This window comes from Thermomyces dupontii (genome assembly GCF_041956625.1).
Source record: "Thermomyces dupontii strain NRRL 2155 unplaced genomic scaffold VTN31scaffold_1, whole genome shotgun sequence".
NCBI classification, from domain to species: Eukaryota; Fungi; Ascomycota; class Eurotiomycetes; order Eurotiales; family Trichocomaceae; genus Thermomyces; species Thermomyces dupontii.
Genome location: NW_027192307.1, coordinates 1,229,358 through 1,251,659, shown reverse-complemented (window position 1 = coordinate 1,251,659; position 22,302 = coordinate 1,229,358). Strand labels below are relative to the sequence as shown.

The 22,302-nt window shown below is 54.4% G+C and overlaps 11 protein-coding genes across 11 annotated transcripts; 5 read left to right on the top strand and 6 right to left on the bottom strand.

The window, feature by feature from the left end:
• Nucleotides 1–239: 239 nt before the first annotated feature.
• On the bottom strand, nucleotides 240–1,066 carry VTN31DRAFT_475 (uncharacterized protein; the record flags this gene model as incomplete). Its single annotated transcript, XM_069405172.1, has 3 exons — nucleotides 240–491; nucleotides 550–592; nucleotides 684–1,066. The coding sequence occupies 3 exons, from the start codon at nucleotides 1,064–1,066 to the stop codon at nucleotides 240–242; spliced, it is 678 nt and encodes a 225-aa protein (XP_069263331.1).
• Nucleotides 1,067–1,486: 420 nt separating this feature from the next.
• On the top strand, nucleotides 1,487–2,335 carry VTN31DRAFT_474 (uncharacterized protein; the record flags this gene model as incomplete). The annotated part of the gene is made up of 2 exons (XM_069405161.1): nucleotides 1,487–1,787; nucleotides 1,857–2,335. The coding sequence occupies 2 exons, from the start codon at nucleotides 1,487–1,489 to the stop codon at nucleotides 2,333–2,335; spliced, it is 780 nt and encodes a 259-aa protein (XP_069263330.1).
• Nucleotides 2,336–2,583: 248 nt separating this feature from the next.
• On the bottom strand, nucleotides 2,584–3,801 carry VTN31DRAFT_473 (uncharacterized protein; the record flags this gene model as incomplete). Its single annotated transcript, XM_069405150.1, has 3 exons — nucleotides 2,584–3,588; nucleotides 3,650–3,705; nucleotides 3,756–3,801. 3 exons carry the CDS (start codon nucleotides 3,799–3,801, stop codon nucleotides 2,584–2,586), a joined length of 1,107 nt encoding a protein of 368 aa, XP_069263329.1.
• A 1,025-nt stretch (nucleotides 3,802–4,826) lies between these two features.
• Nucleotides 4,827–5,790, top strand: VTN31DRAFT_472 (uncharacterized protein; the record flags this gene model as incomplete). The annotated part of the gene is made up of 2 exons (XM_069405139.1): nucleotides 4,827–4,898; nucleotides 4,960–5,790. The coding sequence occupies 2 exons, from the start codon at nucleotides 4,827–4,829 to the stop codon at nucleotides 5,788–5,790; spliced, it is 903 nt and encodes a 300-aa protein (XP_069263328.1).
• Nucleotides 5,791–7,359: 1,569 nt separating this feature from the next.
• Nucleotides 7,360–7,651, bottom strand: VTN31DRAFT_471 (uncharacterized protein; the record flags this gene model as incomplete). The annotated part of the gene is made up of 2 exons (XM_069405128.1): nucleotides 7,360–7,519; nucleotides 7,578–7,651. 2 exons carry the CDS (start codon nucleotides 7,649–7,651, stop codon nucleotides 7,360–7,362), a joined length of 234 nt encoding a protein of 77 aa, XP_069263327.1.
• A 2,425-nt stretch (nucleotides 7,652–10,076) lies between these two features.
• On the top strand, nucleotides 10,077–11,463 carry VTN31DRAFT_470 (uncharacterized protein; the record flags this gene model as incomplete). Its single annotated transcript, XM_069405117.1, has 3 exons — nucleotides 10,077–10,564; nucleotides 10,629–11,133; nucleotides 11,188–11,463. The coding sequence occupies 3 exons, from the start codon at nucleotides 10,077–10,079 to the stop codon at nucleotides 11,461–11,463; spliced, it is 1,269 nt and encodes a 422-aa protein (XP_069263326.1).
• Nucleotides 11,464–11,625: 162 nt separating this feature from the next.
• On the bottom strand, nucleotides 11,626–12,698 carry VTN31DRAFT_469 (uncharacterized protein; the record flags this gene model as incomplete). Its single annotated transcript, XM_069405105.1, has 3 exons — nucleotides 11,626–12,036; nucleotides 12,092–12,632; nucleotides 12,679–12,698. The coding sequence occupies 3 exons, from the start codon at nucleotides 12,696–12,698 to the stop codon at nucleotides 11,626–11,628; spliced, it is 972 nt and encodes a 323-aa protein (XP_069263325.1).
• A 227-nt stretch (nucleotides 12,699–12,925) lies between these two features.
• On the top strand, nucleotides 12,926–14,797 carry VTN31DRAFT_468 (uncharacterized protein; the record flags this gene model as incomplete). The annotated part of the gene is made up of 3 exons (XM_069405094.1): nucleotides 12,926–13,037; nucleotides 13,126–14,073; nucleotides 14,142–14,797. 3 exons carry the CDS (start codon nucleotides 12,926–12,928, stop codon nucleotides 14,795–14,797), a joined length of 1,716 nt encoding a protein of 571 aa, XP_069263324.1.
• Nucleotides 14,798–16,392: 1,595 nt separating this feature from the next.
• On the bottom strand, nucleotides 16,393–16,876 carry VTN31DRAFT_467 (uncharacterized protein; the record flags this gene model as incomplete). Its single annotated transcript, XM_069405083.1, has 3 exons — nucleotides 16,393–16,403; nucleotides 16,460–16,518; nucleotides 16,608–16,876. The coding sequence occupies 3 exons, from the start codon at nucleotides 16,874–16,876 to the stop codon at nucleotides 16,393–16,395; spliced, it is 339 nt and encodes a 112-aa protein (XP_069263323.1).
• Nucleotides 16,877–18,038: 1,162 nt separating this feature from the next.
• VTN31DRAFT_466 (uncharacterized protein) lies at nucleotides 18,039–20,047 on the top strand (the record flags this gene model as incomplete). The annotated part of the gene is made up of 3 exons (XM_069405072.1): nucleotides 18,039–18,745; nucleotides 18,800–19,496; nucleotides 19,586–20,047. The coding sequence occupies 3 exons, from the start codon at nucleotides 18,039–18,041 to the stop codon at nucleotides 20,045–20,047; spliced, it is 1,866 nt and encodes a 621-aa protein (XP_069263322.1).
• Nucleotides 20,048–20,637: 590 nt separating this feature from the next.
• On the bottom strand, nucleotides 20,638–21,933 carry VTN31DRAFT_465 (uncharacterized protein; the record flags this gene model as incomplete). The annotated part of the gene is made up of 1 exon (XM_069405061.1): nucleotides 20,638–21,933. The coding sequence occupies one exon, from the start codon at nucleotides 21,931–21,933 to the stop codon at nucleotides 20,638–20,640; it is 1,296 nt and encodes a 431-aa protein (XP_069263321.1).
• Nucleotides 21,934–22,302: the final 369 nt, after the last annotated feature.

The following is a 22,302-nucleotide window of genomic DNA, read 5'->3' as shown; positions in this document are numbered from 1 at the left end:
TTCCTTTTTCATTTCTTTAGACAGGGTTTCTGATTCTTCTTGCATGGGCGGTGTTGTTTGTGGATGGTTCACATGGGATACCAGACATTGTTACTATTGAGGGAGCATGACTCGGTTACTATTGTACATAGTAGCTAGTAATGAGATGGCTTCCGTCTCGAGATACTGTACTATATCCATTGTAGATAGCTATGGTAGGCATTTCATCACTTCATCAGAACACAAAAAAAAAGTTCATATCACTCGGCGCAGTAGTCGGACAGAAACTCGATCATCCGTCTTCTGAGCGTCTGCAACTCCTCCTCCGTAATGGCACCATTATTATTCCCTGCTGATCGGTTATCACTGCGGCTGTGGACGATCAGATCCGGGCTGGTGCCGAAGAACGGGATCCCCAGCCGCTGCAGCTCGCGTTCCATCGATTGCTGCATTTCGGCGGCGGCGCGATGGACCTTGAGGTCGTATGCGTGGAGTTCGTCTTCGTGGGATTCCTGCAATAGTACTCAGCAAAAGATAACAACTTGATGGTCGCGGTTGAACGGAACTGACCAGTTCGATTTTACTACTCGATGGAGCTGCTCCGACAGAACGCCTATATATTACAACCCACCCATGATTAGTATTAGCGGTCCCTGGATAATAGGACTTTGCATAGTAGTAATGTTTCGAGGAGAGTTCAGTACAATACTTCATCCAAAGCCCGTCGCTTCTCCGCACGATCCCGCTGCTTCTCCAGGAGCGCTTCGCGGCCCTTCCACCATGATCGCTCGTGCTCGTGCTGGCGGCGGATCAGCGCACGGATCTGGTCCTGGAGGGTGTGGTTTTGGGCGAGGAGGCGGGTTGTGTGTTGTAGGGCTTGCGGCCAGGTGGTGATTCTTCGCGGGTCTTTGAATTCTCTTTCTCTTGACGGTGGTGGTGATGATGTTGGTGGTGGTCGTCTTGATGGTGGTGATGGAACGTGTGAGGGTGCTGGCGCTGGAGGTGAGGCCGATGCTGAGGTCGCTGCAGGTGCAAGGGCAGATAATGTCCGTAGAACCGAGGAGAGGTCTGGATTGTGATTCTCCATGGATTTTTACTTTGTTGAAGTTTGTTTCTACGAGTTCCTTCAGCCTGGTCCCTTAGTCATTTTCTTTTTTTTTTATCGATCGATCGGCCGATGGAGATCTCTGAGTTTCCGCCGAGAAAAAAAAAATTCAATCCAAACATCGATTCAACTGCTTCGACTTCACGAGTTCTTGAATAGAACTATTCACCGAGTAATTCTGTTGAAGCCGATTGATTTTCTTCCAATATTGATTTCCATGACTGCCACAAATCTCGCCTAAACCGAGCCAATCCGCAACGCCGGTGAATTCGAGCACCGACACTGAAGTCGTCGACATCACACCACCAAACCGTCTTATTCCGCACTGCACTGGACCATACAACGTGAGCTCAAACCTAGAGCTCCTGGGAAAGAAGTCAAGAATTAAATAAAAAAAATAAAATGTCCCGCTCCGCCGCAGACGCAACGCGCTTCACCGCAACAGGGCCCTACATCACGTCCAAAACCTCCGCAATACCCTACAAGCTTCCCAACCAGCAGGGCTCGTCAAAACCCAGCTCATCAGGATCCAATGACACCGTGACAGAAACCCCGCGGCAAAAAGTCGAGCGATTGCGCGCGCAGGCGCGCGCCGCGCGGCTGGCCCAGTCCACGTCGACGTTTGATCGGGTGATTGAGGTGGGCAGAAGAGTAGCGAACAGGGCACATAAAGCCATGGTTTATACGTTGATCGGTGCATCGGGTAGGTTTTTCTTCTTCTTTCTTTTTTACGGCTAAGGGGGGATACTAACGCGGATTGAAAAAAAAAAAGGTATTTGCGGCGCACTAACCGTCTACTCCGTCTTCTCCCTCTCCGCGCACAACCGTCGCCAACGTGAACTCTGGCTCGATAAACAACTCGCCGAGCTCCAGGCGGCGCGCGAGGCGTACGTGCGCGGCACCCCGACTCCGGCACAGCTCGAGCTCCTGCTGAAAGAGAAGCGCGGCGAGGTGGAGAACATGGCCAAGGAAGAAGCGCGGCAGCAGCTGTTCTGGAACCGCGCCAAGCGGATGCTCTTCGAGGGCAAGTCGTGGGAGGAGAGCGAGCGGGCGGTGGCGCAGCGGTTCGCCGAGGAGCGTTCGCAGGCGTCCCTCGTAATACAGGAGTTGGAGGCGCGCAAGGCGGCGGCGGAGGCTGCTGCTGTCCCTGCTGGTGTGGCACCGAATGCGACGACGGAGGGAACATCGGATGCGGCCGGGGGTTCATCGTCATCCGGGAAAGGGTGGCTGCGGTGGCCTTGGAGTCGATGATTTGCTTTAATCTAGGAATTTATTTGATCTGGGTGTCTGTTCTGTATGGTGATGATTTTGATCTTTTCTCGGGCATTTGGCCCGTGTATGTGGATAGACTTGTATACTACCTTTTTTTTTTTTTTTTTTTTTTTTTTTGTAGCGACGTGTCCATCTAGTCAATCATTGCATTCAGATCCACTTTTAGTCCAGAAATCCACTTTTTATCTAGAGAAGTCATTATCATTATAGTGTACACTGAGAGAAATTCAAGAGGAGCCATTCGGCTGCGCCTTGTGAGCCCGTCTCGCGCGAACCGCATCGGCCAGATTCTCCAACACCTCGACGGTGGTCTCCCAGCTGATGCAGGCGTCCGTGATGCTGACGCCCTTCTTCAGGCCAGAGGGTCCCTCCGGCGGCACCTTCTGATTGCCCTCGTGGATGTTGGACTCGATCATGACGCCGATGATGGCGTCCTGACCCTCGCGCAGCTGGTCGGCGACCTCCGCCGCGACCTTGGGCTGGTTGCGGTGGTCCTTGCGGGAGTTGCCGTGCGAGCAGTCGACCATGAGAATCTCCCGCTGGCCGCGGGCGCGCAGCGCCTCGCGCGCGGCCTTGATGCTCTCGCGGTCGTAGTTGGTGCCCTTGTTGCCACCGCGCAGGATGACGAAGCCGTGCTCGTTGCCCGACGTCTTGGTGATGGCCGCCAGCCCTTCCTTTGTCACGCCCAGGAAATGGTGCGGGTGCGCCGCCGCGCCGATCGCGTCGATCGCCACGTTCAAATTGCCGTCCGTGCCGTTCTTGTAGCCGATCGGGAAACTCAAGCCTGACGCCAGCTCACGGTGCAGCTGCGACTCGGTCGTGCGGGCACCAATCGCGCCAACGGAGATCAGATCGGCCAGGTACTGCGGCGAGATGGTATCCAGCATCTCGCTGGCGATCGGCATGCCCATCCCCGTCAGGTCTGCGTACAGCTTGCGCGAGATGCGCAAACCCTTGTTGATGTTGTAGGACTCGTCAATGTCCGGGTCGTTGATCAGGCCCTTCCAGCCGACCGTCGTCCGCGGCTTCTCCAGGTACGCCCGCATGATGATGCACAGCTCCCCGGACAACTTCTCGCTCAGCGCCTTGAGGCGTTGTGCGTACTCCAGCGCCGTCTCCGGGTCATGGATCGAGCACGGGCCGACGATGACCAGCAGTCGGTCATCGCGCTGCTCAATAATCTCAATGGCTTGGTTGCGGCCCGATCGGACCGTTTCGACGGCGGCGGGGGGCTGCGATGGTTGTTAGATCCTGGCATTGCAAAAGCTAAAATTCTGCAATCGATCCACCCACAGAAGGAATTTCGCTCTGGAGAAAGCGAGGCGACAGAAGAGGGTCGTAGCCCAGGACTGGAACAGGTCAGGTTGAGCAGGTCAACTCGTCCAAAGATCACGCCTACCCCGAGTGTCCTCGTTGGCCTCCTGTTGTGGCTTCACCAACGGCATGGTGGATAAAGATATCTGACTTCAGAGAGTAGAACTCTGAACAATGCTTTCAAGCAGCCTGGAAAATGTTCACAAAGACGACTGCGGCTTTGAACTCAAGGACCAAATTGAATATTAGGAGGTAAATTCGCCAAACATGACAACATGGCAGAGGTCCAAGAAGTCTTAATATTAATAGCTTTGGCCCTTTTTTGGCCCGCGGTGAAGGGCTATGTATGACTCACACTGGGCCCTAATAGTTACTGGGATTCACGTGCAATTTTGATTGCCCAAGGCCAATTGCCAATGCAGCATCTGACGACTCCTGCAGTCTAGAAATCTTTTCTGCTTGTCTGTGAATTGTGACTGCTCAAGTCTTCATGGACTTTTTTTCTTTTTTCTTGAATAATTTTCCTTGCTTTAACTTTCTACCATGGCTCCCCGCACATGATCAGGGCAGGACGAGCGAATAAGGTGCGGATTTCCTCGATCAAGACGGGCAGGCGGTGAGGCCAGACTTGATATCAGCACCTAGGCTAGTCCATAATAGGAATGTGAAAATACGCACCTCTCACGATGAGTCAGCACCAGCATGCAGCTTGATCAATTCACAGTTCCCAGTGTATTCCTGCTTCACGAACCTCTGAACCAGAACGAATCTTAGAGATGATGCAAGGATCACAGAAGCACATCAACAGCGGACAAGGACAGAGTTCTGGCTTTGTGAATGCTGCTCCGATATCGGCCAATGAGCGCCGCGATGGTCAGCAACCAATCACAGAGCTGGAATTCTGACTCCCGTTTCAGACTTACCTCTCTTTGACCAGCTCCCCTGGTCCAAACCGTGTCCAAACCAGCGCCTTGGACTCTTGGAGAGCTGTTACAGCCTGCTCTGGACCAGCCGACCAGGTCACTCTATGCTGAATCAAAGGCCCTAGTTACTTTTAGAAATCCGCTTGTCGCATGCGGATCCCGCATTTATCAGGAGTGACCTCATCGCCCCAAGTCTCTGGCACTCGAAGCATCAAGCGGCTTATGAGACCATCATGTTTGCCCTGAATACCAAACGCGCCAGGGACGACGACTTTGAGGATGTCTCGGTCCTGCATGAGTCCAAGGTTTGTAACATTGACCTGGATCGAGCCTGGAACAACCCGCACTCATATATGTAACCTACAGAAATATCGCAGTGACTGTAGTACTAAACCGTCCGATCTCATACCACCGATACTCTCCTTCAATCCGTCACCTCCTCACATTCTCGCTTCGTCTTTGACACCAAACGACTCCTCCGACGACGATGAGACCGCACACCCCGGCCACCGGAGACGCTCCCTCCACTCCCGCCGTCCACCGGTTCTCACCGTCGACACGACCATGGACGTCGACATGGCCGATTCGCCACTCATCCACGGCGACAACCCGTCTCCCTGGTTAAATCGCTCGGGACACCAAGATGACGTGTACCGGGATATGCAGCCATCCCCAATTCCTCATCAACTCGTCAACCAGTCGCTTTCTATCAGCGGCGGCCGCACCGCCACGCCCATCTACGGCCACTTCCCGCGCGACAGCATACAGCCTGGCACGATGGACGGGGGACCACCTGAAGGTTGTGACGGAAACACATTCCTTGAGGCTCCTTCGAAACGGGAGGCTGACTGGTGGCGTCGGAGACGTCTACCCAGTCCCATCAGTGAGGACGGCGACGCTGCTTCTTCACCCTTCCCTGCCAGCGGCAGCTCCTCGTCGACGCGTCCGCATTCTCCTCCGTCGGCGGCGCTCGACACCTGCACGCGGCAGTGGCTGACCGTGCCTGAACCGGATCTGGAGCCAACCGCGCGTCAGCCGGGATCCGCCGTCGACCGGACTCCGTCACCGGCTGCCGGGTCCGTGTCGGACGCTGTGCCTCGCAGGACCAAGATCAGCTTTTCCATGGGGTACCGCGCTGATTGCGAAAAGTGCCGTCTGCGTGTACCAGGGCACTATAACCATATTGTTCGTTCATGATGGTTACGAAGCATGATTAGACTGGTCTATTACTCTTATAGCCGGGGGGAATTTGGATCATCTGTGTAACTCTGTACAGTATCATAGAATAATGGAATACTGCTGCGTTCATTCAGAGCTTTGTCCGAGACAGCTACGAGTCAAGACGAGTACAAGGGCTCGGCCCAAGGTGGAATTCCGTTCCGGGTGATTCCGGGCCTGAAACGAACAAAGGCCGCAGGATAAATCCAAATGCAGGGGCACCTGGGCAGTTAATAATGGTACTGTACATGTATGATGCGCTTGCAGGAAAAGGACCCTGCGGGTTCGCGGGTCGAGTGTTTACCGAGCGGGATTTGTTGGCACCGCACGCAACTAGCAGTCCAGCCTATTTTTACTATTTAAACTTAACCACCCAACTTTTTATTCATCCCAGATTTCACCTTTGTCAACTCTCAGAACGTGCTGGCCGTAGACCATAGCTCCAGGTGTCCCTCGTGGTTAGTTTTTACGTCAAATGACTACAACATGTACCTTACGGTGTAGTGTTGCTTACATGAAGCTACCTCCGGCCTATGGGCAATCGGGGATACTCACAAGTTCGAACGAGTGAATGTCGTGTTTGTTTTCGACCATCTGCGAGGGTCTTCGCAAAGAGCATGACTTCGTCCCTTGTCCACTGCTTGTTCCGCTAGAACCAAGCGCCGACTCTCTCCTGAACGCGACCGTCAGTACTGGATCATTATTCGATTCCTGTCCGGAGACAAAAGGGGAGCAAACTGACAAGATGGGAAACCCTTGAGCGAGACGCCATGGGGAATGAAAAACTTCAAGTAAATATTCACAAAGTCGGCATCCTTGGACCACTGTTTCAGCTTTGGCCCGGGGACGGACCTCGTAACCGGCTTCCTCGGACGCGCTTTTGACTTCGATGACATAACGCTAGCAATGCTTGATAAGCTTTCCAAAAAATCCCTGATCGAGACGAGCAGGTTTCGCGCGTGGAGAAATCCAATGGGTTGCTTTCGTATGCCCATCCCGATTCGATGGCATCGACTAGAAACTTCACCTTCGGAGGAACTCTGCCAAAGCCTGTCAATTGAGCGACTTTACTGTAAAAATTTAGGTCACGCTGAGAGAGTGGGCTGGGTCGGGCTCTAGTCGCAACCGATCACTGGGAAACAAACAGTTCCGGTCTCGGCATTCTGTTCATCTGGGATCACTTCCGATAGTATTTTTGGGCCTCAGCCTGGGGATGTTGGTCTGCTGCGATGAGTCGCCATTCGTGGTCCTGCGTCAGCCAAACCCAACAACAAAACCTACCAAAACCAATGGCTCAGATGCCTGTTCCGGTGGCGAGGTCAGCCACCCACTGCGGGTTCCTAAACGGAGCAAGGTAGAGTTTCCGGTCCAGCAGCAAGAGAGACATCCCGTGCAACATATCCAGGCGGTCGTTCTCCGATTCATCATCTGGAAGTAGGTATGCTCCAAAACAGTAACGACCAATCAGGTTACAAGTCTTGGATGGTCAGGCAAGAAGTGGTCAACTTGTGCCACCCATCGCGGTGTTTATGATACCGACGACCATTTTCATGGCGATAATCGAGCACCGACGAGGTCAGCAACGCGCTGTACGACGATCATACGTCGAAAAAGAGAAAAAGAAATGCGTGAGCATGCCCTTGAAATCCGGAGCGCCATGGCGTCACGTCGCGTGCAGTTCATCGCCAAAGGACGAGTCATTCTCGGACTGTGCGAATCCAAGTAAGCAACGTGCTCTGATGTCCCGTGATGGAAGGATATCGTACCGAGGTGTCCACTTCAACGATGCGAAGGGCATGGTTGGCGGTGGTGAGTGTTCATGAGCCGACGTTTCCGTCATGGTGGAATAAGTGTCTGCTGAGTTCCAGGAAGATTGAGCATTGAATAAATCACACGTCCAACGACCCTAAAATTGTAAGGAGTTCGTTTGTGTGCAGGCCGATTCCAACGGTACCCAAGAGCTCGCCAACAACAAGGTCTTTGTAACTCAAATTGTCCTCTGTGGGCAGAGCTCGGTAGTACCAATTTAATTATGTAACTAATTCCCTCCTGGTTACTAATTTTAATATTACTCCGTCGTAATTAACTAGTCCGTAGTAACTACTCGTAATTTTCCCTAATGTTCCCTGTTATTCTCTCCGTTCTCATTGGTCGCCCAGGATGTCACGTGCTCCCGTAAACCCTGCTTCCTCAACAGCTTGGAGGATGCAGCCGCCCAGAGTCACCGCAACAATCCTATCTGGACCGGGCTTTGCTGGAGCGCTTGGAAAGGAGTGATCTGAGACTGCCATCTTTGCGTCCGACAGTGTCGTTCGGCAACGGAGGCGAGGCGGAGATCCGGCCTCTACCAGTCCCGGTTCCAATTCTTTTCCTGACTGCAGTTGATGGATCAAACCAGGGACCAAAACACCCACAATCTACCGACGACTGATACGTGCTGAGCTAGCTGTTCTTGGATTGGCGTTTGCTTCTTCCTCTCTCCATGGGGCCATACGGATACTCCGTGAAATGATCTTTCAAAACTCGCGACGCTTGAACTGCTGCTTTAAAATGGTGCAGCCTATGCTCCTGCTGGTGCTGCTGGCTCAATTGATCTCAAGCTTTTCTCATTCATTTCTGAGCTTAGGGCCGATTGAGGCGCTGCCAAGTGCGAGGTTGCGCTCGAACACTCAGCCAATTGCAGACTCCCTGTTTGGAAGCAGCGCTGCAGAAAGCCTTCACGGTCGTCCAGTGTTCATGCCGCTCGAATCACGGATTCCTATCCTGATGACGGGCTCCTTTTTGCAGTTATTCCGTCCGCCAGATGTTGTCGAAGCTGGGTGCCCTCGGATTTCACACATACCTACTTGAACCAGATGCGTCCGGGCTCTCGAAAAGAGCATGATCTCTGCCCCAGTACTACTTTCACTGAGTGCGAGACTTGCGAGCTTTTGATTGCTCACACGGTCCGTCTCCTAGCTCGATCCGCGGTGACATTGACTTCACCCACCCCGAATAACGTGGCGACCCTCTCCCCTCGGACACGAGTGCGGATAACCGGGGCATCGACACTCTCCGCTGGAGCTGCGGCATAGCGGGCGTATCTTAACCTTTGATTTGCAGGACCTTGGCTTGACTGATAACAGTGCTGATACAATATGCTGCCAAGGTGCTGTTTTGCAAATGGGTGTGTCTTGCTTTGCATGCCTCGGCCAGACTTTGCCAACCAATCGCAACTGAGGGGAAGGCCTCTAGACGGACATATTTGACGATCTGCATAATTGATGACCGTATCTACAACTTCATGGTGGATTTGCTGCAATGCTCTCACTAAAACTTTGTAGACGATCCTGTAGCCTTAGGCGAGGATATTACTCGCATTGCGCCTGCGGCCGCCGCTTCGGGGGCGGCCCACCCCTCGTATATGTGCAAGTGGATAAACTTCAAAATCTTAGTTCTCCGACGGCGTTGCTGCAGCTCAGCGAAAACGGTAACAAAGGCGGCCGCCTTTTGGGGCACACGATGACATGGGTGTCCTTCGCCAAGGTTGAGCAACCGGGGAAGTCTGCCGAAATCAAACGTGCGTGAGTTTTGGTTGAGCGAGTCAGGGAGTTTGGAGCATTCAGCCCAGCTCACAGTGTATACTGGGTGGCCCGGCCGGAGTGTGGCTGCATCACCACGTCCCTTTGCAGGAGACCCTGATCTTTGCAATCACACCATCTGCCAATCAACGCTGCAGCGCCGACCCCTCCTTGCTTCCCCGGCCCGGAGCTAACTGAGGTAACTGATGCCCTGAAAGGAACGAAGTGAGTGTGAGTGTCCGAAACTCCGAAGGCCGCAGTTCCGAGCAGGGGTTGAGTCGAGTCTGCGGGTGACGATACCTCCTTCAACGGGGTGTCAGACTGTAGTACTTACAACAGTCGGAGTATGTGAATGTTCCTTCAAAGTCCCAAGACGCAAGAGGTTGGCAGTTGGCTCAGGATGAAGAACCCTTGATTGTGATCAACTCCGTCACCTAAGTATTACATACTGGGACGTCCATGTGTTAACTCTCCCAGTACTATGGCCGTATATAGGGCTTAGATCGTCCATGGCACGCGAGCTCCGCTGAAGTGTTCCGCCTGGTGTCGGATGATAGGTCAAGGTAGTTACTGAAATCACGTGAAATCCTTGCATCTAAGTCACGTGACTAGCATCACACCTTACCACTTCAGGACAACTTGGTTGAAACTTTGCAAAGACCATCGGCTCCGTTCAGGGTTGAAAAACGCCCGCCAACAGCGACAATGCGGCCGCCAGTACGGCTTGCGCAGCCATTGGAGGGTTCCTCCACATCGCTGTGCAGGAATCTGTACATCTGCTCGACCTGCAGGCACGGCATTCTTCCGCGATCCGTGCTGGCGCAACAGCAGCAACAGCAATCAGCAGCATCATCGCGCCGGTATGCCAGCACAAACACGCCGTTTACGGAACGCGTTCGGCGTCGGATCTGGGGCACGGAGAACCCGCCTGGACTAAAGGATCCGTATGGCGGGGAGGGTGCGATCGAGCGGGCGTTGAAGAAGCGCGGCCTGCTCAAGGGCGATGAAGCCCTTGAGATTTCCCGCGACACGGCGGCGTCCAGGGATGTTGAGGCAGCGGCTGCGGAGGACCAGGCTGCTGCGGAGGCGGTCAATGAGTATGTGCCTGCGACTACGTGGGAAGGTCTGGAGCGAGTCGGGCATGAAGGGTGGTGGTCTGATTACCCGCCGGGGGAGGCGGATCAATATCATGGGTAATGAATATTCTTCCCAATTTCGGGGAGTTAGAGTGATAGCATTTGCTGATTCTTGCTGAAGCTTCCTCTCCTCCGACAAAGTCAAGACGAGTGCCCATGTGCACATCGCCGCTCACCAGACTGCGGTCGAGCTGTGTCTGCTGCATGACCTCAACAAGTCGCTGACCGACGTCTGCGAGGTCGTTGAGCATGATCCTACTGTTCTGGAGATGATTACGGGGTGCACGATCAAGCCGACCGCCGAGAGCGGGAATCTGAGAGACCGCATTGTATACCCCGATGACAAGACCAAGGAGACTCTGCACTATGTTTTTGCACAGCTAGGCCAGGAGGCTCCTCCAGAGGAGGCTGCTACGGAGAGCAATGCTCAAACTTCGGGCCAGGCGCAGGAGGCGAAGATCCCCCAGGAGGCTTCAGCTGCCGATCTGGTCGAGGAGCCGCTCGACACCCAACAACCCCAGGAAGAGGAATTCATCCCGACGCCTCGCTTTACAGAGCACGCCGTTGCGCCGGCGGAGCAGGGCTACCTGAACATCTCCCTCGAGGATATAAACATTAAGTTTGCGGTATGTAGTCCTCCGCCTTTGTTCATCATCAGACATCGCTAACATATTCAATAGTTCCTCAAACGTTTTGCCCAAGTAACGGGCTATCATATCCCCGACGTCCACATTCGAGGCATTCAATCCGTACAGCATGCGGTGGAGCTCGTCGAGAAGATGCTCCAGGCTCCGAAGAAGAAAAAGACCGCCCTCCAACTCCAGGAGAATGAATCGCTCAAGGAGCTGCCAAACGTCAAGATCTACGCCAAACGGCGGACCAAGGCGCATGAGGACGAGGAGGTCGGACGGCGGAAGCTGATCGGCGAGGCCTTGCGCGAAAGGGGCCTGATTTGAGTAAACAGCTCTTTCTGTTTAAAATCGTGTATTATAGAAAGACTTTGTAAGATTGAATTCATGACATCCGTTCCAGATACATATGTACACAAAAGGTAAACACAAAACCAACGCCATACCCATTTATCGCAACCCGAGAAAAAAAAAAGATGTAAAAAGCAATCACTTCTTCGCCCCCGTCGCTAATGTATACCCTCTCGTCATAAAATCTGTGCTATGCGCTTTAACCTCATGCCGATCACGATCCTTGTGGAATAACGTCTCCAGATTATCGCTTCGATGCTTCTTTCGCTGATTCTCCTCGAGGACTTTGGCGGTGAGTGCCGCCGTGGCGGAATTCTTAATTCCTGAGGAAGAAGAAGATGATGATGATAATGTCGAGGATTTTGTTGCTGTTGAGTTCTCGGTTGAGGATTCGTGCTTCTTTCGCTTTTTTGAACTTGGCGCTTTCTTTAGACTATGTGTGAGGCCCTGCTCGGCCAGGTTCCGGGCGCGTGCAATGAGGCGCGCTTTCTCGTCCTCGCGGACGGGGAGGATGGGGATGATATTGTCTTCCGTGTAGGGTTCGTTGCACTGATGCTCGTCAGTTTTGTTTTAACGCCAAGGCCATTTTGGGTATGTGACGTACCTGTAGACACTCCTTCGCGTTCATCTCTCGGATCGCCTCCTCGGCAAACACATGGCCGCAGGGCACCACATAAACCGCCTTGGTCTGCGGGCCCAGCTCCTTCGCCGTCACGGGGCAGATCCATTTCTCGCGCTCCGCCGTGGCGGCGACACCCACACTGCGCTTCCTACTGGTCCCAGTGGCACCTCCACTGTTACTCTCTCCCGGAGTCACATTATCGATATCTAGCTCGAACTTAAGCTCGACGACATCCCGCAGGCTCTTAACGCGGCCCTGCAAAATCTCCTCGCAGTCCGCGCGCGAGCTGATGACGCCCTCGCCACCGGTGTCATGCGAATCGATCTGCAGCAGGAATTTAAGGATCGCGTCCTTGTTGTAGAGGTTGCCGACCGCGTCTGACACAACGGGTCGCTGCAGCGGCTTGTGCGAGAGCGGACAGGTCGTCCAGTGGTGCGCAAGTTGCTCGCGCTGGGCTTCTTTCAGCTGTGTCGTGGAGGGCGCGCGCGCGGCTTCGCGGACGAGTTCCCGGCGAGTGGGGATGCTATGGCGAGTTAGTATTGTCCTGATAATGACAAAATCTTACTTACCTTCCACCGTCATTTCCCATGATTAGAGTCTCAGATCTTTGCCCACGTCCAGTCGTACTTCGGCGTAACTGCGCGATCTGATAGCGATCAGATATGACAGTTCTGATAGCTAGGTAAACGGGGATTATGTGATGACTAAGCAAGACCCACTAGTTAGAGGGAGCTCTCCAAAGCCGACAGGTGTCCGGATCTCTTGCTGGGAATTGCGCAGTGACCGGGGCTGGTGCTGCCAGGTGTTCACATCAGAATGAGAGCGCGACGAGACTTGCTTTTGTTACTGGGCATAGCGTCCTGCCCGATAGCGGCGTGGGCGGCGTCGAGTGACCGCTCGTCCTGTCCCAGAGGTGTCGGACCGCAGTGTAAGTAGAACACCCAATGCTTCAATTTTATGAATGCTTGGAAGCAGCATTGAACGAACATGAGTGAACGATGCTGACGGGGAGAAAGTCGCCAAGTATTATAATGACCCCGAGACATTCACCTGCATTTCCAATCCGTCTATCAAGATCCCCTTCTCCGCCGTCAATGACGACTACTGCGACTGCCCGGACGGAAGTGACGAGCCCGGCACGTCGGCGTGTTCCCATCTGTCGCGGCTATCGCCGTGGACATCATCGGATCACCCGGCGGGCGAAGGCGCTGACCGCACTCCCGCTCTGCCCGGTTTCTACTGCCCGAACAAGGGCCATCGGCCGGCGTATATTGCATTCAACCGGGTCAACGACGGAGTATGCGACTACGACATTTGCTGCGATGGAAGTGATGAGTGGGCACGCGTCGGGGGCATCAAATGCGAGAACCGTTGCAAAGAGATTGGCAAGGAGTGGCGGAAAATGGAAGAGCAAAGACAAAAGTCCCTGACCGCGGCGCTGAGGAAGAAGAAGGAGCTGGTGGCCGAGGCGGGCCGGCTGACCAAGGAGATTGAGGATCGCATTGCGGATTTGGAGGTAGAGGCCGCGGCGCAAGAAAACAAGGTGCGCGCCCTGGAGGCGGATCTCGAGAAGATTGTGCGAGAAGAGCGCCGCAAGGCAGCCCAGGGCAAGGGCAAGGGCAAGGTGGGTGCCTTGGCCGGGCTGGCTAGGAACCGGGTGAATGAACTTCGGGAGGCGCTCGCAACCGTGCGCGAACAGCGGGATGAGAGCCGTGCGCGCGTCAAGGAGCTGGAGGAGATCCTGTCCAAGTTCAAGGAGGAGTACAACCCCAACTTCAACGATGAGGGCGTCAAGCGTGCTGTGCGCCGGTGGGAAGACTACGCGGCCCGTGGCACGGCAGGGGATTATTCCCAGGACGCGGAGCGGGACCGCAACCTGGACGAGATTGCGCAGGCGGATGGTCCCAACTTCGGGATTGATTGGGAGCATTGGGAGAATCAGGACGAGGGCGAGGCTAGTTTCGGTTCGTAGACCCTTCAGTCCAGGAGAAGCGGTTTTTTTTTTTTTTTTCTTTGCTAATAATTTGAGCAGTCCTCAAATTGCTGGCATACCTGCCGCCCTCATTGGTGGAGGTCCTCGAAGACAAGTTCACCTTCTTACGCGACCTCCTCGTCAGCAGCAACATCCTGTCACGCGGCGAACCTGACGCTGCCGGCGAATCCACCGCAGTGACCAAAGCGCGCGAGGCGCTCGACGCAGAGAAGGCGCAGGTGGAGCGCACGCGGCAGTCGATCGAGACCCACCGCGAGGACCTCGGCCAGGAGTACGGCGCGCAGGGCGTGTTCCGGCCGCTCAAGGACGTGTGCATCCGGCGGGACTCGGGTGAGTACACGTACGAGCACTGCTTCCTGTCCCAGACGAAGCAAATCCCCAAGAAGGGCGGCGGCACGATCAACATGGGCCGCTTTGAGGCGATCAAGACAGTCCAGGTCGACGACGTCAACGAGGCGGGAGAGGTGCAAACAGTCTCGAAGCTTGCGCTGGTGTACTCCTCGGGCCAGCGGTGCTGGAACGGGCCGGCGCGGTCGACAACAGTGATCCTGGAGTGCGCCGAGGAGAACGAGATCCTCAAGGTGACCGAGGACGAGAAGTGTATATACTCGATGGTGGTGACCAGTCCAGTGGCGTGCGACGATACCACTACTACGAAGGGCTCGCAGGACGAGGGATACAAGGACGAGCTGTGATTTTACGCCAGTCTACAATGCATGGAATATGAAGATGAGAAAACATCATTCAATCATGACTATGTCCAGGCAAAAAGAAACCCCCCATGATCATTCCTCCAATCCTAGCCAAGCCATTAATCATGACCATTGCCGTAGCAGCCCGATGTTGGGCAATTGTTTAATGCTACGACCAGATCAGCACATTTGTCTTCCGCAGAGACAGCGGCAACCTACCGAGCAATCGCCGCAGGAGCAGGCGTTGCAGTCTCCGGAGCAGCAGCTGCACTCACAGGGCGACATGATGGATGATGGTTTGGAGTCAGAGGACTTGGACTGGTAGGACGGTAGTTTGTATGCAGCAGATGATTGACGGGTCGGAGCTTTCCTTGAGTGCTTGACTGTGGTTGATTGAAGGAGGGAAGGAAAAAAAGTCCAGGACCTGGTGCGAACGGGGTTTATATAGCCCTCACTGCTCCCTAGACGGCAGTCGCAACCCACCACCTCCTTCCCTTGGCCAACGACCAAGACGCAGCTAAACAACCTTGGGTATAGAGCCTTGAATAGCCATCATGCAGCCCCGCGTACTAGATCGAAGAAAAGTCTCCATGAGTTGATGCTTGGATCATGCTAATTTCCAGTCCCATCTCAAAACCTGCCCGTGGCATAGACACGTCCCGCGCGCGCAATCGTACTTCGATCCAATGACCTGCTGTCTTTTCCCTGGGGTCATGCAGCTCGCGTGGAGGAGAAGCTTGAGAACAAGGCCGGTGTTGGTTTTAGCCTGGTCCGTGATAGGCCAGAGTAGAGCTGATAGGACAGCACCGGATTTTTATCTGCAGAGCGCAGTAAGCGCACGGGCCGGAGCGGAACTATACTTTCCCTGCGAGCGGCGAAGAAGAGAGGACAAGAGATTCCCTAGTCGATCGCCATGGTCCGACTTCTTGTTCTGGAGGAGTCTCATGACTGGACTGTGTCTGGAGTCTGCACATGCCATGTCATCCTGGTGCGGGGTTGTTGGGCGGATTTGAAATGGATGGAGGGTGATATTGCTATCGTCGGTATTGCTGGCACATGGACTGGTCTTTTTGCAAAGTTGCGACGATGAAGACGAGAGAGTGCGAGGCGTATCAGTGTAGCACTACTATTTGTATATGGCATCCAGAAGGTCCTCATTTTGACGCCCATTGGGTAAATCGGATAAATGGCAGGCTGGACGTGGTCTGTAGATAATAGACGGCTCTTTGCAACCTGATCGATTCTTCCTTCCCCCGAGTTTTTGCTTTTGCTTTTCAACATTGTCACATTGAGCAGACGAGTATGATCTTCCCTTCTGATTCTCTGAACATTCCACGGCCTCGCTTGGATATTGTCCAGGATAAGGGCACCACTTTACAGTGGGATATAGTACGTGTGTACTGGCTCCAAGGCAAACAAGTCGACTACGAACTACGACGAAGGCATCCAATACCCAAGTTCAAAGGAGTTTGACTGGATTGACTGCCTCAAACAAGCTCACATATTCTTCACGACAATACAAAAAGCACAGAACGATGCCCCTCCCGCCAAGATCATCATGACTCAAGAACGAGGGCATACCCAGTCAGAGCCGGGATTTAACCTATTTCTAACATACCGTTAGAAAGACCATCAACTCAAGAGAACGAGCAGCAGAATACATACGCAGGTGCACGAGCCCGAAGGGCACTGGCAGGCAGAACCGCAGCTGCAAGAGCAACCACCTGGAGGGAACAAGGTCAGCCTGGTCCATGAATGAGGCGGGGGCGGGGTACGGCGACACCCGTTCCGGATTAGATGAAGAGACACATACCCATTTTGACGTTTGATGGAAGTGGTTTTCTTTTCGAAATGACGGCGAACTCTCTTTTTCGTTGTGAGGTCTTGACTCGCTTTCGGAGAGAGGGATTGATTTGATTGATTTTGACTTGGATGTAACCGGGCAGGATCGGGGGGCCCTCCTGATTTTATACTCGCGGGTGGATCTAACTTATCTGATGTTCTGATTCCCGTTTCTTTCTTTTCTTTCTTTTCTCCAGATCCTGCGAGTGATAGGTTCACCGATGAATGGATGCCCACCATGATGGACTTCACACTGATTGGCTCTCTGGGCGCTTTAAGGCTGGATGTCTAAACTCTGGAGCCGCCGGTTGGTTCAAATGGTACGACTATCCAATTGTCCAAACCTCATCGTCCAGTAGCGAGGGGGTAAACATGACAGACACGTCTCTCCTGCTGCTCCATCTTGGTGCAGATATGCGCAAAATTCGCTCATTCTGTGGCACTAGAGAAAGCACTGACAGCGCATGCCTGCGATCACTTGGACGATGTTTCTCATGCCAACTCCTATTTTATCCGACGGAGCATAGTACGAGATTTGGGCGACGGTGAACCTAGATTTTTACGCGCAAGCGACAACGTTCAATGATAAGCGATGTGCCCTTGCAAGCAATCAAAGCTATCCGAGTTCCGCGCAGTGGATAGAGACACGGAATGGCTTGACGCCTTGGCCGCTTGAAAGTCGGAGCGGACAAGGCAGGATTGATGCGATCACAAAGTGACCTTAGTGATACTGTACTTGTCTCGCAATGAATAATGCTAAGTATGCTGGCTCGAGTGGCACCAAGGCAATGTACTCCATATCCTGCGCAGGCTGACAATGCATCCCGAGTTCCCGACAATCCTCGTACGTCAACGATCTGATTCATCTCGCTTCCCCATCGCTGAGATCCCCATTGTTGTAGTCTCAAACCGTGGCTGCATGCCAAGGCACGGAGTACATAGCCAAGGCTCAAAGCCGGTGACTACTTAGTAGAGTATGCTCTCAGGCCTGAGATAATATTAACGGGACATGATCGCACATTGGACCGTGACATGAACTGAATCCACTCAAGGGACCAGTGCCGTGATGCCGTGTTAGAATGCCACCGTTGGCATTGTGCGGGGTCTTTGCCAGCGGATTGGCAGAGAATCAAATCGCCTGAAACGATTCCCGGTGGACTGAGCACATTTCCGGGTTGTAAAAGCTGCCGGAGTCGTGGAGACGTTGATCTTGGACTGCTGATGCAGAGTCCAACGATAGGCGATTAGATAAGCCACTTATCAATTAGTTAGGTATTAACTAGTTACCTATATCGTAGACCGCCTTTCTTATTTGGATTAGCGCATCGCGCTGCACAGACAAGAGTCGATTAATCTCTGCATGAGTCGAAACAGGATTTCGTCCTGTCTACGCGCGTCCATCATGCCTCCTTACCAATTCCGAGGCGCGGACAAGGGCCGCAACGACGACAAGCGGTCGCGGCCCGAACACAAATTCACGTTTCGGTTTCGTCCCACGTCGGAGCGGCCGCTGCTGGCGCAGGAGCGCGAGAAAACGCCAGAGTTCCTCGGAGGTGCCGAGGATGCTGCGCCCAAGTTTGCTCACCTGGACGAGCTGGAGCTGACCGACACCGATGAGGCGGACATGGACGTTTCTGACTCGGAGAGTGGCAGCGGCGACGATGGTAACGAATCGCGTCCGCGCAAGAGGCAGCGGTCTGCTGCGCCGGCCCCTTCGGAGCCTCCCAAGTGGTCAAACCCGGACCCGTACACGGTGCTTCCACCGCCCGATGAGTCGCGAACCAAGCGTCCGGATTTCGTCAAGTTGATTCGAAAGGCGCGGCTGGCAACCGCCAAGACCACAAAGAAGGATGAGGTCACAACGAATGAGGACTTCATCTCCCTGGATTTCAACGAGGAGGACTATCAGCCACCTGAAGGTGCACCGACGGGTCCGAAGGCGAACCGGAAACGAACCTACGATGACGAACTGAAGGGGTTTTCGATCCGGACAGGCAGATCCACGGGGCACGTCAATGGAGAAATTGTCAGTCAGTGGAGGGCCGGGCCAGAGGACGACCCGGCTCCCTGGCTAAAGCTGATGGTGCCGACACTGCATGTTGGAACGAGGTAAGGCGCTTCTTTTTCCGTGAGCGGTGCTGGGCGCAGTTCTGAGTTTTGCAGACTTCATAATGAGATTCTCGCGTTTTACAACTGGGTGAAGCCGCGCCCATACGAGGAGATTCTCCGCAGGGATCTCGTTCGGCGGCTTCAGTCAGTCATTGACGGTCGCTACTATGGCGCCGAAATCCATGCGTTTGGCTCCTTTGCATCTGGCCTGTATCTTCCAATGGCGGATATGGATCTCGTCTTGATGTCTTCGACGTTCATTCGAACAGGGAGGAAGGTGTTTTTGGACCGCAAGAGCCAGATCTACGCCTTTGCAGCGTTCATCAGGTCGTCCGGGTTTGCCGTGCCGAACTCGGTCGAGACGATCGCCCACGCCAAGGTTCCGATTCTGAAGTTTGTCGACCGACTGACTGGGTTGCGGATCGATCTATCGTTTGACAACGACAGCGGAGTGATCGCCAACAAGACGTTTGAAAAGTGGAAGAAGGAGTATCCGGTCACGCCGATCATCGTCGCCGTGATCAAGCAGTTCCTGCTGATACGAGGGCTGAACGAGGTGGTCCACGGCGGACTGGGTGGATACTCTATCATCTGCCTGGTCGTCAGCCTGCTGCAGCACATGCCGCAAAGGGAGAACGGGGCTGGAACGAATCTGGGTAGCATACTGATGGACTTTTTCGATTTTTACGGGAACAAGTTTGACTACTCGTCGGTGGGGATCCGGATGAACCCACCGGGGTTTTTCAACAAGGTGGGCAATACCAAACCTTTTCACCATTTTGTCCCCTCGCAAAAAAAAAAAAAAAATAAAAATAAAAAAGAAGCCTAATTTCGAAGTAGTTGGTCTTCGGGAACAGCGACCGAAAACGCCTTGCGATCGAGGATCCCAACAACCCTAGCAACGACATCTCCGGGGGGTCGAAGGAGGTGCCCCTTATCTTCGAGTGCTTCTCTGAGGCGTACGAGGCGCTGAGGGAACGAGCCGTGTCGCTTGCCAAATCGTCGGTCCCACCGACGGACCGGGACGCGCACTTCCTCTCGGCCATCATCCCGGGCTGCTACGACGCATATGTGCAGCAGCGGGCTCACCTGCGCGCTCTATTCGAGCAGGAGCCCCAGTTCGAGCAGCACCGGCGCCTACTCAACGGCGCGCAACTGTTCAACGACGATCCTGCGCCCGCGCTTGTGCCTTCACTTGGCCCTTCCAATAGCCCGCCTCTCGCGCAGGTAAACGGGAGCAACAAAAAGCCAAAGAAAATCCCGAAGAGCGTGAAAAAGCGGGCGAAAACGGCCAAGAAATGAACGATTAACCGTTTTAGCTCGTTTGAAACGCATCCTCCGGCGCAGGTCCCCGGTTTGTTGTTGTTCTTACATGATACCCCTCCCTTTATTCTTTTTTTTTTTCCCGGCGGCGTTTTGAGACTCGCGTGTGGTGTCTGGTGTTGTTGACAATCATGATGTATCCTATTTTTCTTATTTCCCTCGCTTTCTTCCTTCGCGAAGGGGAGGGAACTACCGGTACTACCTACCTAGGTACCTTCTTAACCGAGACAGAATAACAGTGACAAACGATCATACTTACAAATCATCCTTTCCTGCTGCCTTTTCTATTCGGCGAGAGATATACTAACAACAGGTTTCAAATAATCAAAGGTCTAACTCAAGGCCATGGAGAAACGAGGCATTCGGGGTCCATTCACTTCTTTGATGTTCCGCGATAGACGCCCGTTTCTCCCTTTTTTTTTTCTCTTTTTCCCTCCTTTTCTCATCAAGGAGTCGCTATATGCGATTTTTTGGAGAGGAAAGAACCCAGGTTTCTCTACATTCAATCGCAAGGACATCATCACTCATATATGTACACAGCATTTGAAACAGGGCAGAAAGACACAAAATCATAATACAGCATTGTCCGAGGAAATCTCCCGAACCGTCACCACATGGTTACCATTGGCTTTTTTTTCCCGAGGGGTTGTCGTCGAGTTAGTTTCTTGTTCTCCCTCGAGATCCCGCTGATGCTCCGGCGGGAGAGTATTGACGAACCCCGGCGGCGGACTCGGCCAAGCATAATCGATCCATTCCGGGGAGAGTTCCGCGCGGACGCAGTCGGCGAGAGCGCGGAAGTGTGCTGCACGGGGTGTTTCCTTCGCAGGCTCCTGCTCGGTGGTGGCGGCCAGGTGATCGTCAAGGACCTCTTGGAAGACGCGGAGACATTCGCGGAGCTCGGCGAGGTTGCTGACGCCGAGGACATTAACGCCAAGGCGGCGTTGTCGTTGTCGGCCACCGATGGTGGTGGTGGTGGTGGCATCCATGATGACGCCCATCGGCGTCCCGTCGCGGAGCCATCGGGACAGCGCGTATCGGATGGCGACCACTTCGAGCCGGTTGCTGCCGTCGTCCTCGCGACCGCGGTGGAGGAGCGTCTCGGCGGCCCGGCGAACCGCCGCCCGCAGGCCATCCGGAGCCGGGTGCCAATCGCCATGGCCGCCGACGGGGGGTCCCTGGCAGCGGAGCAGGCCCATGCCGAGCGGTGAGGCATTGGGGACGACGCCGACACCGGCGTTGACGAGGCGCTGCAGGACGGCGGGGTCCGGCAGCCGCGCGTTCTGCACCGTGCAGTGCGCATACGACATGACGGCGTCAAGCGGCTCGCCCGTTTCGCGCACCACGCGCTCCGCCAGCTCGCACAGTACGTCGACGGGGTACCCGGAGATGCCAATGTAGCGGACGATTCCGTCCCTGTCGCGGAGTCGGCGCAGCTCCCGCACCGCCTCGACCACTTCCTGCGGTGACACAAACTCCACGTCATGGCAGTACACCACGTCGAGGTACTCGGTGCGCAGCCGCCGCAGGCTGCGTCGTACCGACCGCCGGATCCATGCAGGAGAATAGTCAAAGCTCTCGAGGCCGATGCGCCCGGCCTTTGTCAGCAACCGGTACGACTCACGTGGGAACTCGGCGCGGATTTCAGGTGTGGCCAACGCGTCGCCCAGCAGCGTCTCCGAGGGACCGTAGTATGGCGACGTGTCGAACGCGCGGATGCCGCTGCGGAGTGCTTCGTGGATCAGCGCCGTCGTCGGCAGCGCATAGGGGTCCGGGTTGTACTGCGCATTGAACGTCGCCGTGCCCAGGATCACGGGGGGAAGGGTTTCCGCCAGCGGTGGACGGGGACTTGGAAAGGCCATTGGCATTGCGTCGCGCGCGGGTCGGGAAGTGTATGATTATCCTGCCTGTGTTCATTGTTGGATCCGTTTTCCTGGTGAGATTTTCTTCACCTTTTCAGTGGGCCATGGATCACATCATCGCGAGTAAAGTTTGCTTATCTAATGAGGAGACATTGGGCCTCGGTCCGTTCCGAGGCCCAATCAAAGTGGTCATCTGTTTCTGCCTCAGGCATCAAAAGACCCCTGCGGGGCTGATGAGGGACGTCAACTCTCCCGTTGACTTTGACCGTTATCGATGCTTGGTTCTGAGTCGTGACCGGAAAAAGCTCTCTAACAACGCGAGTTTGACCCTGAGATGATTCCCCATCATACATTCCGAATGAAGCGATGGAGCTG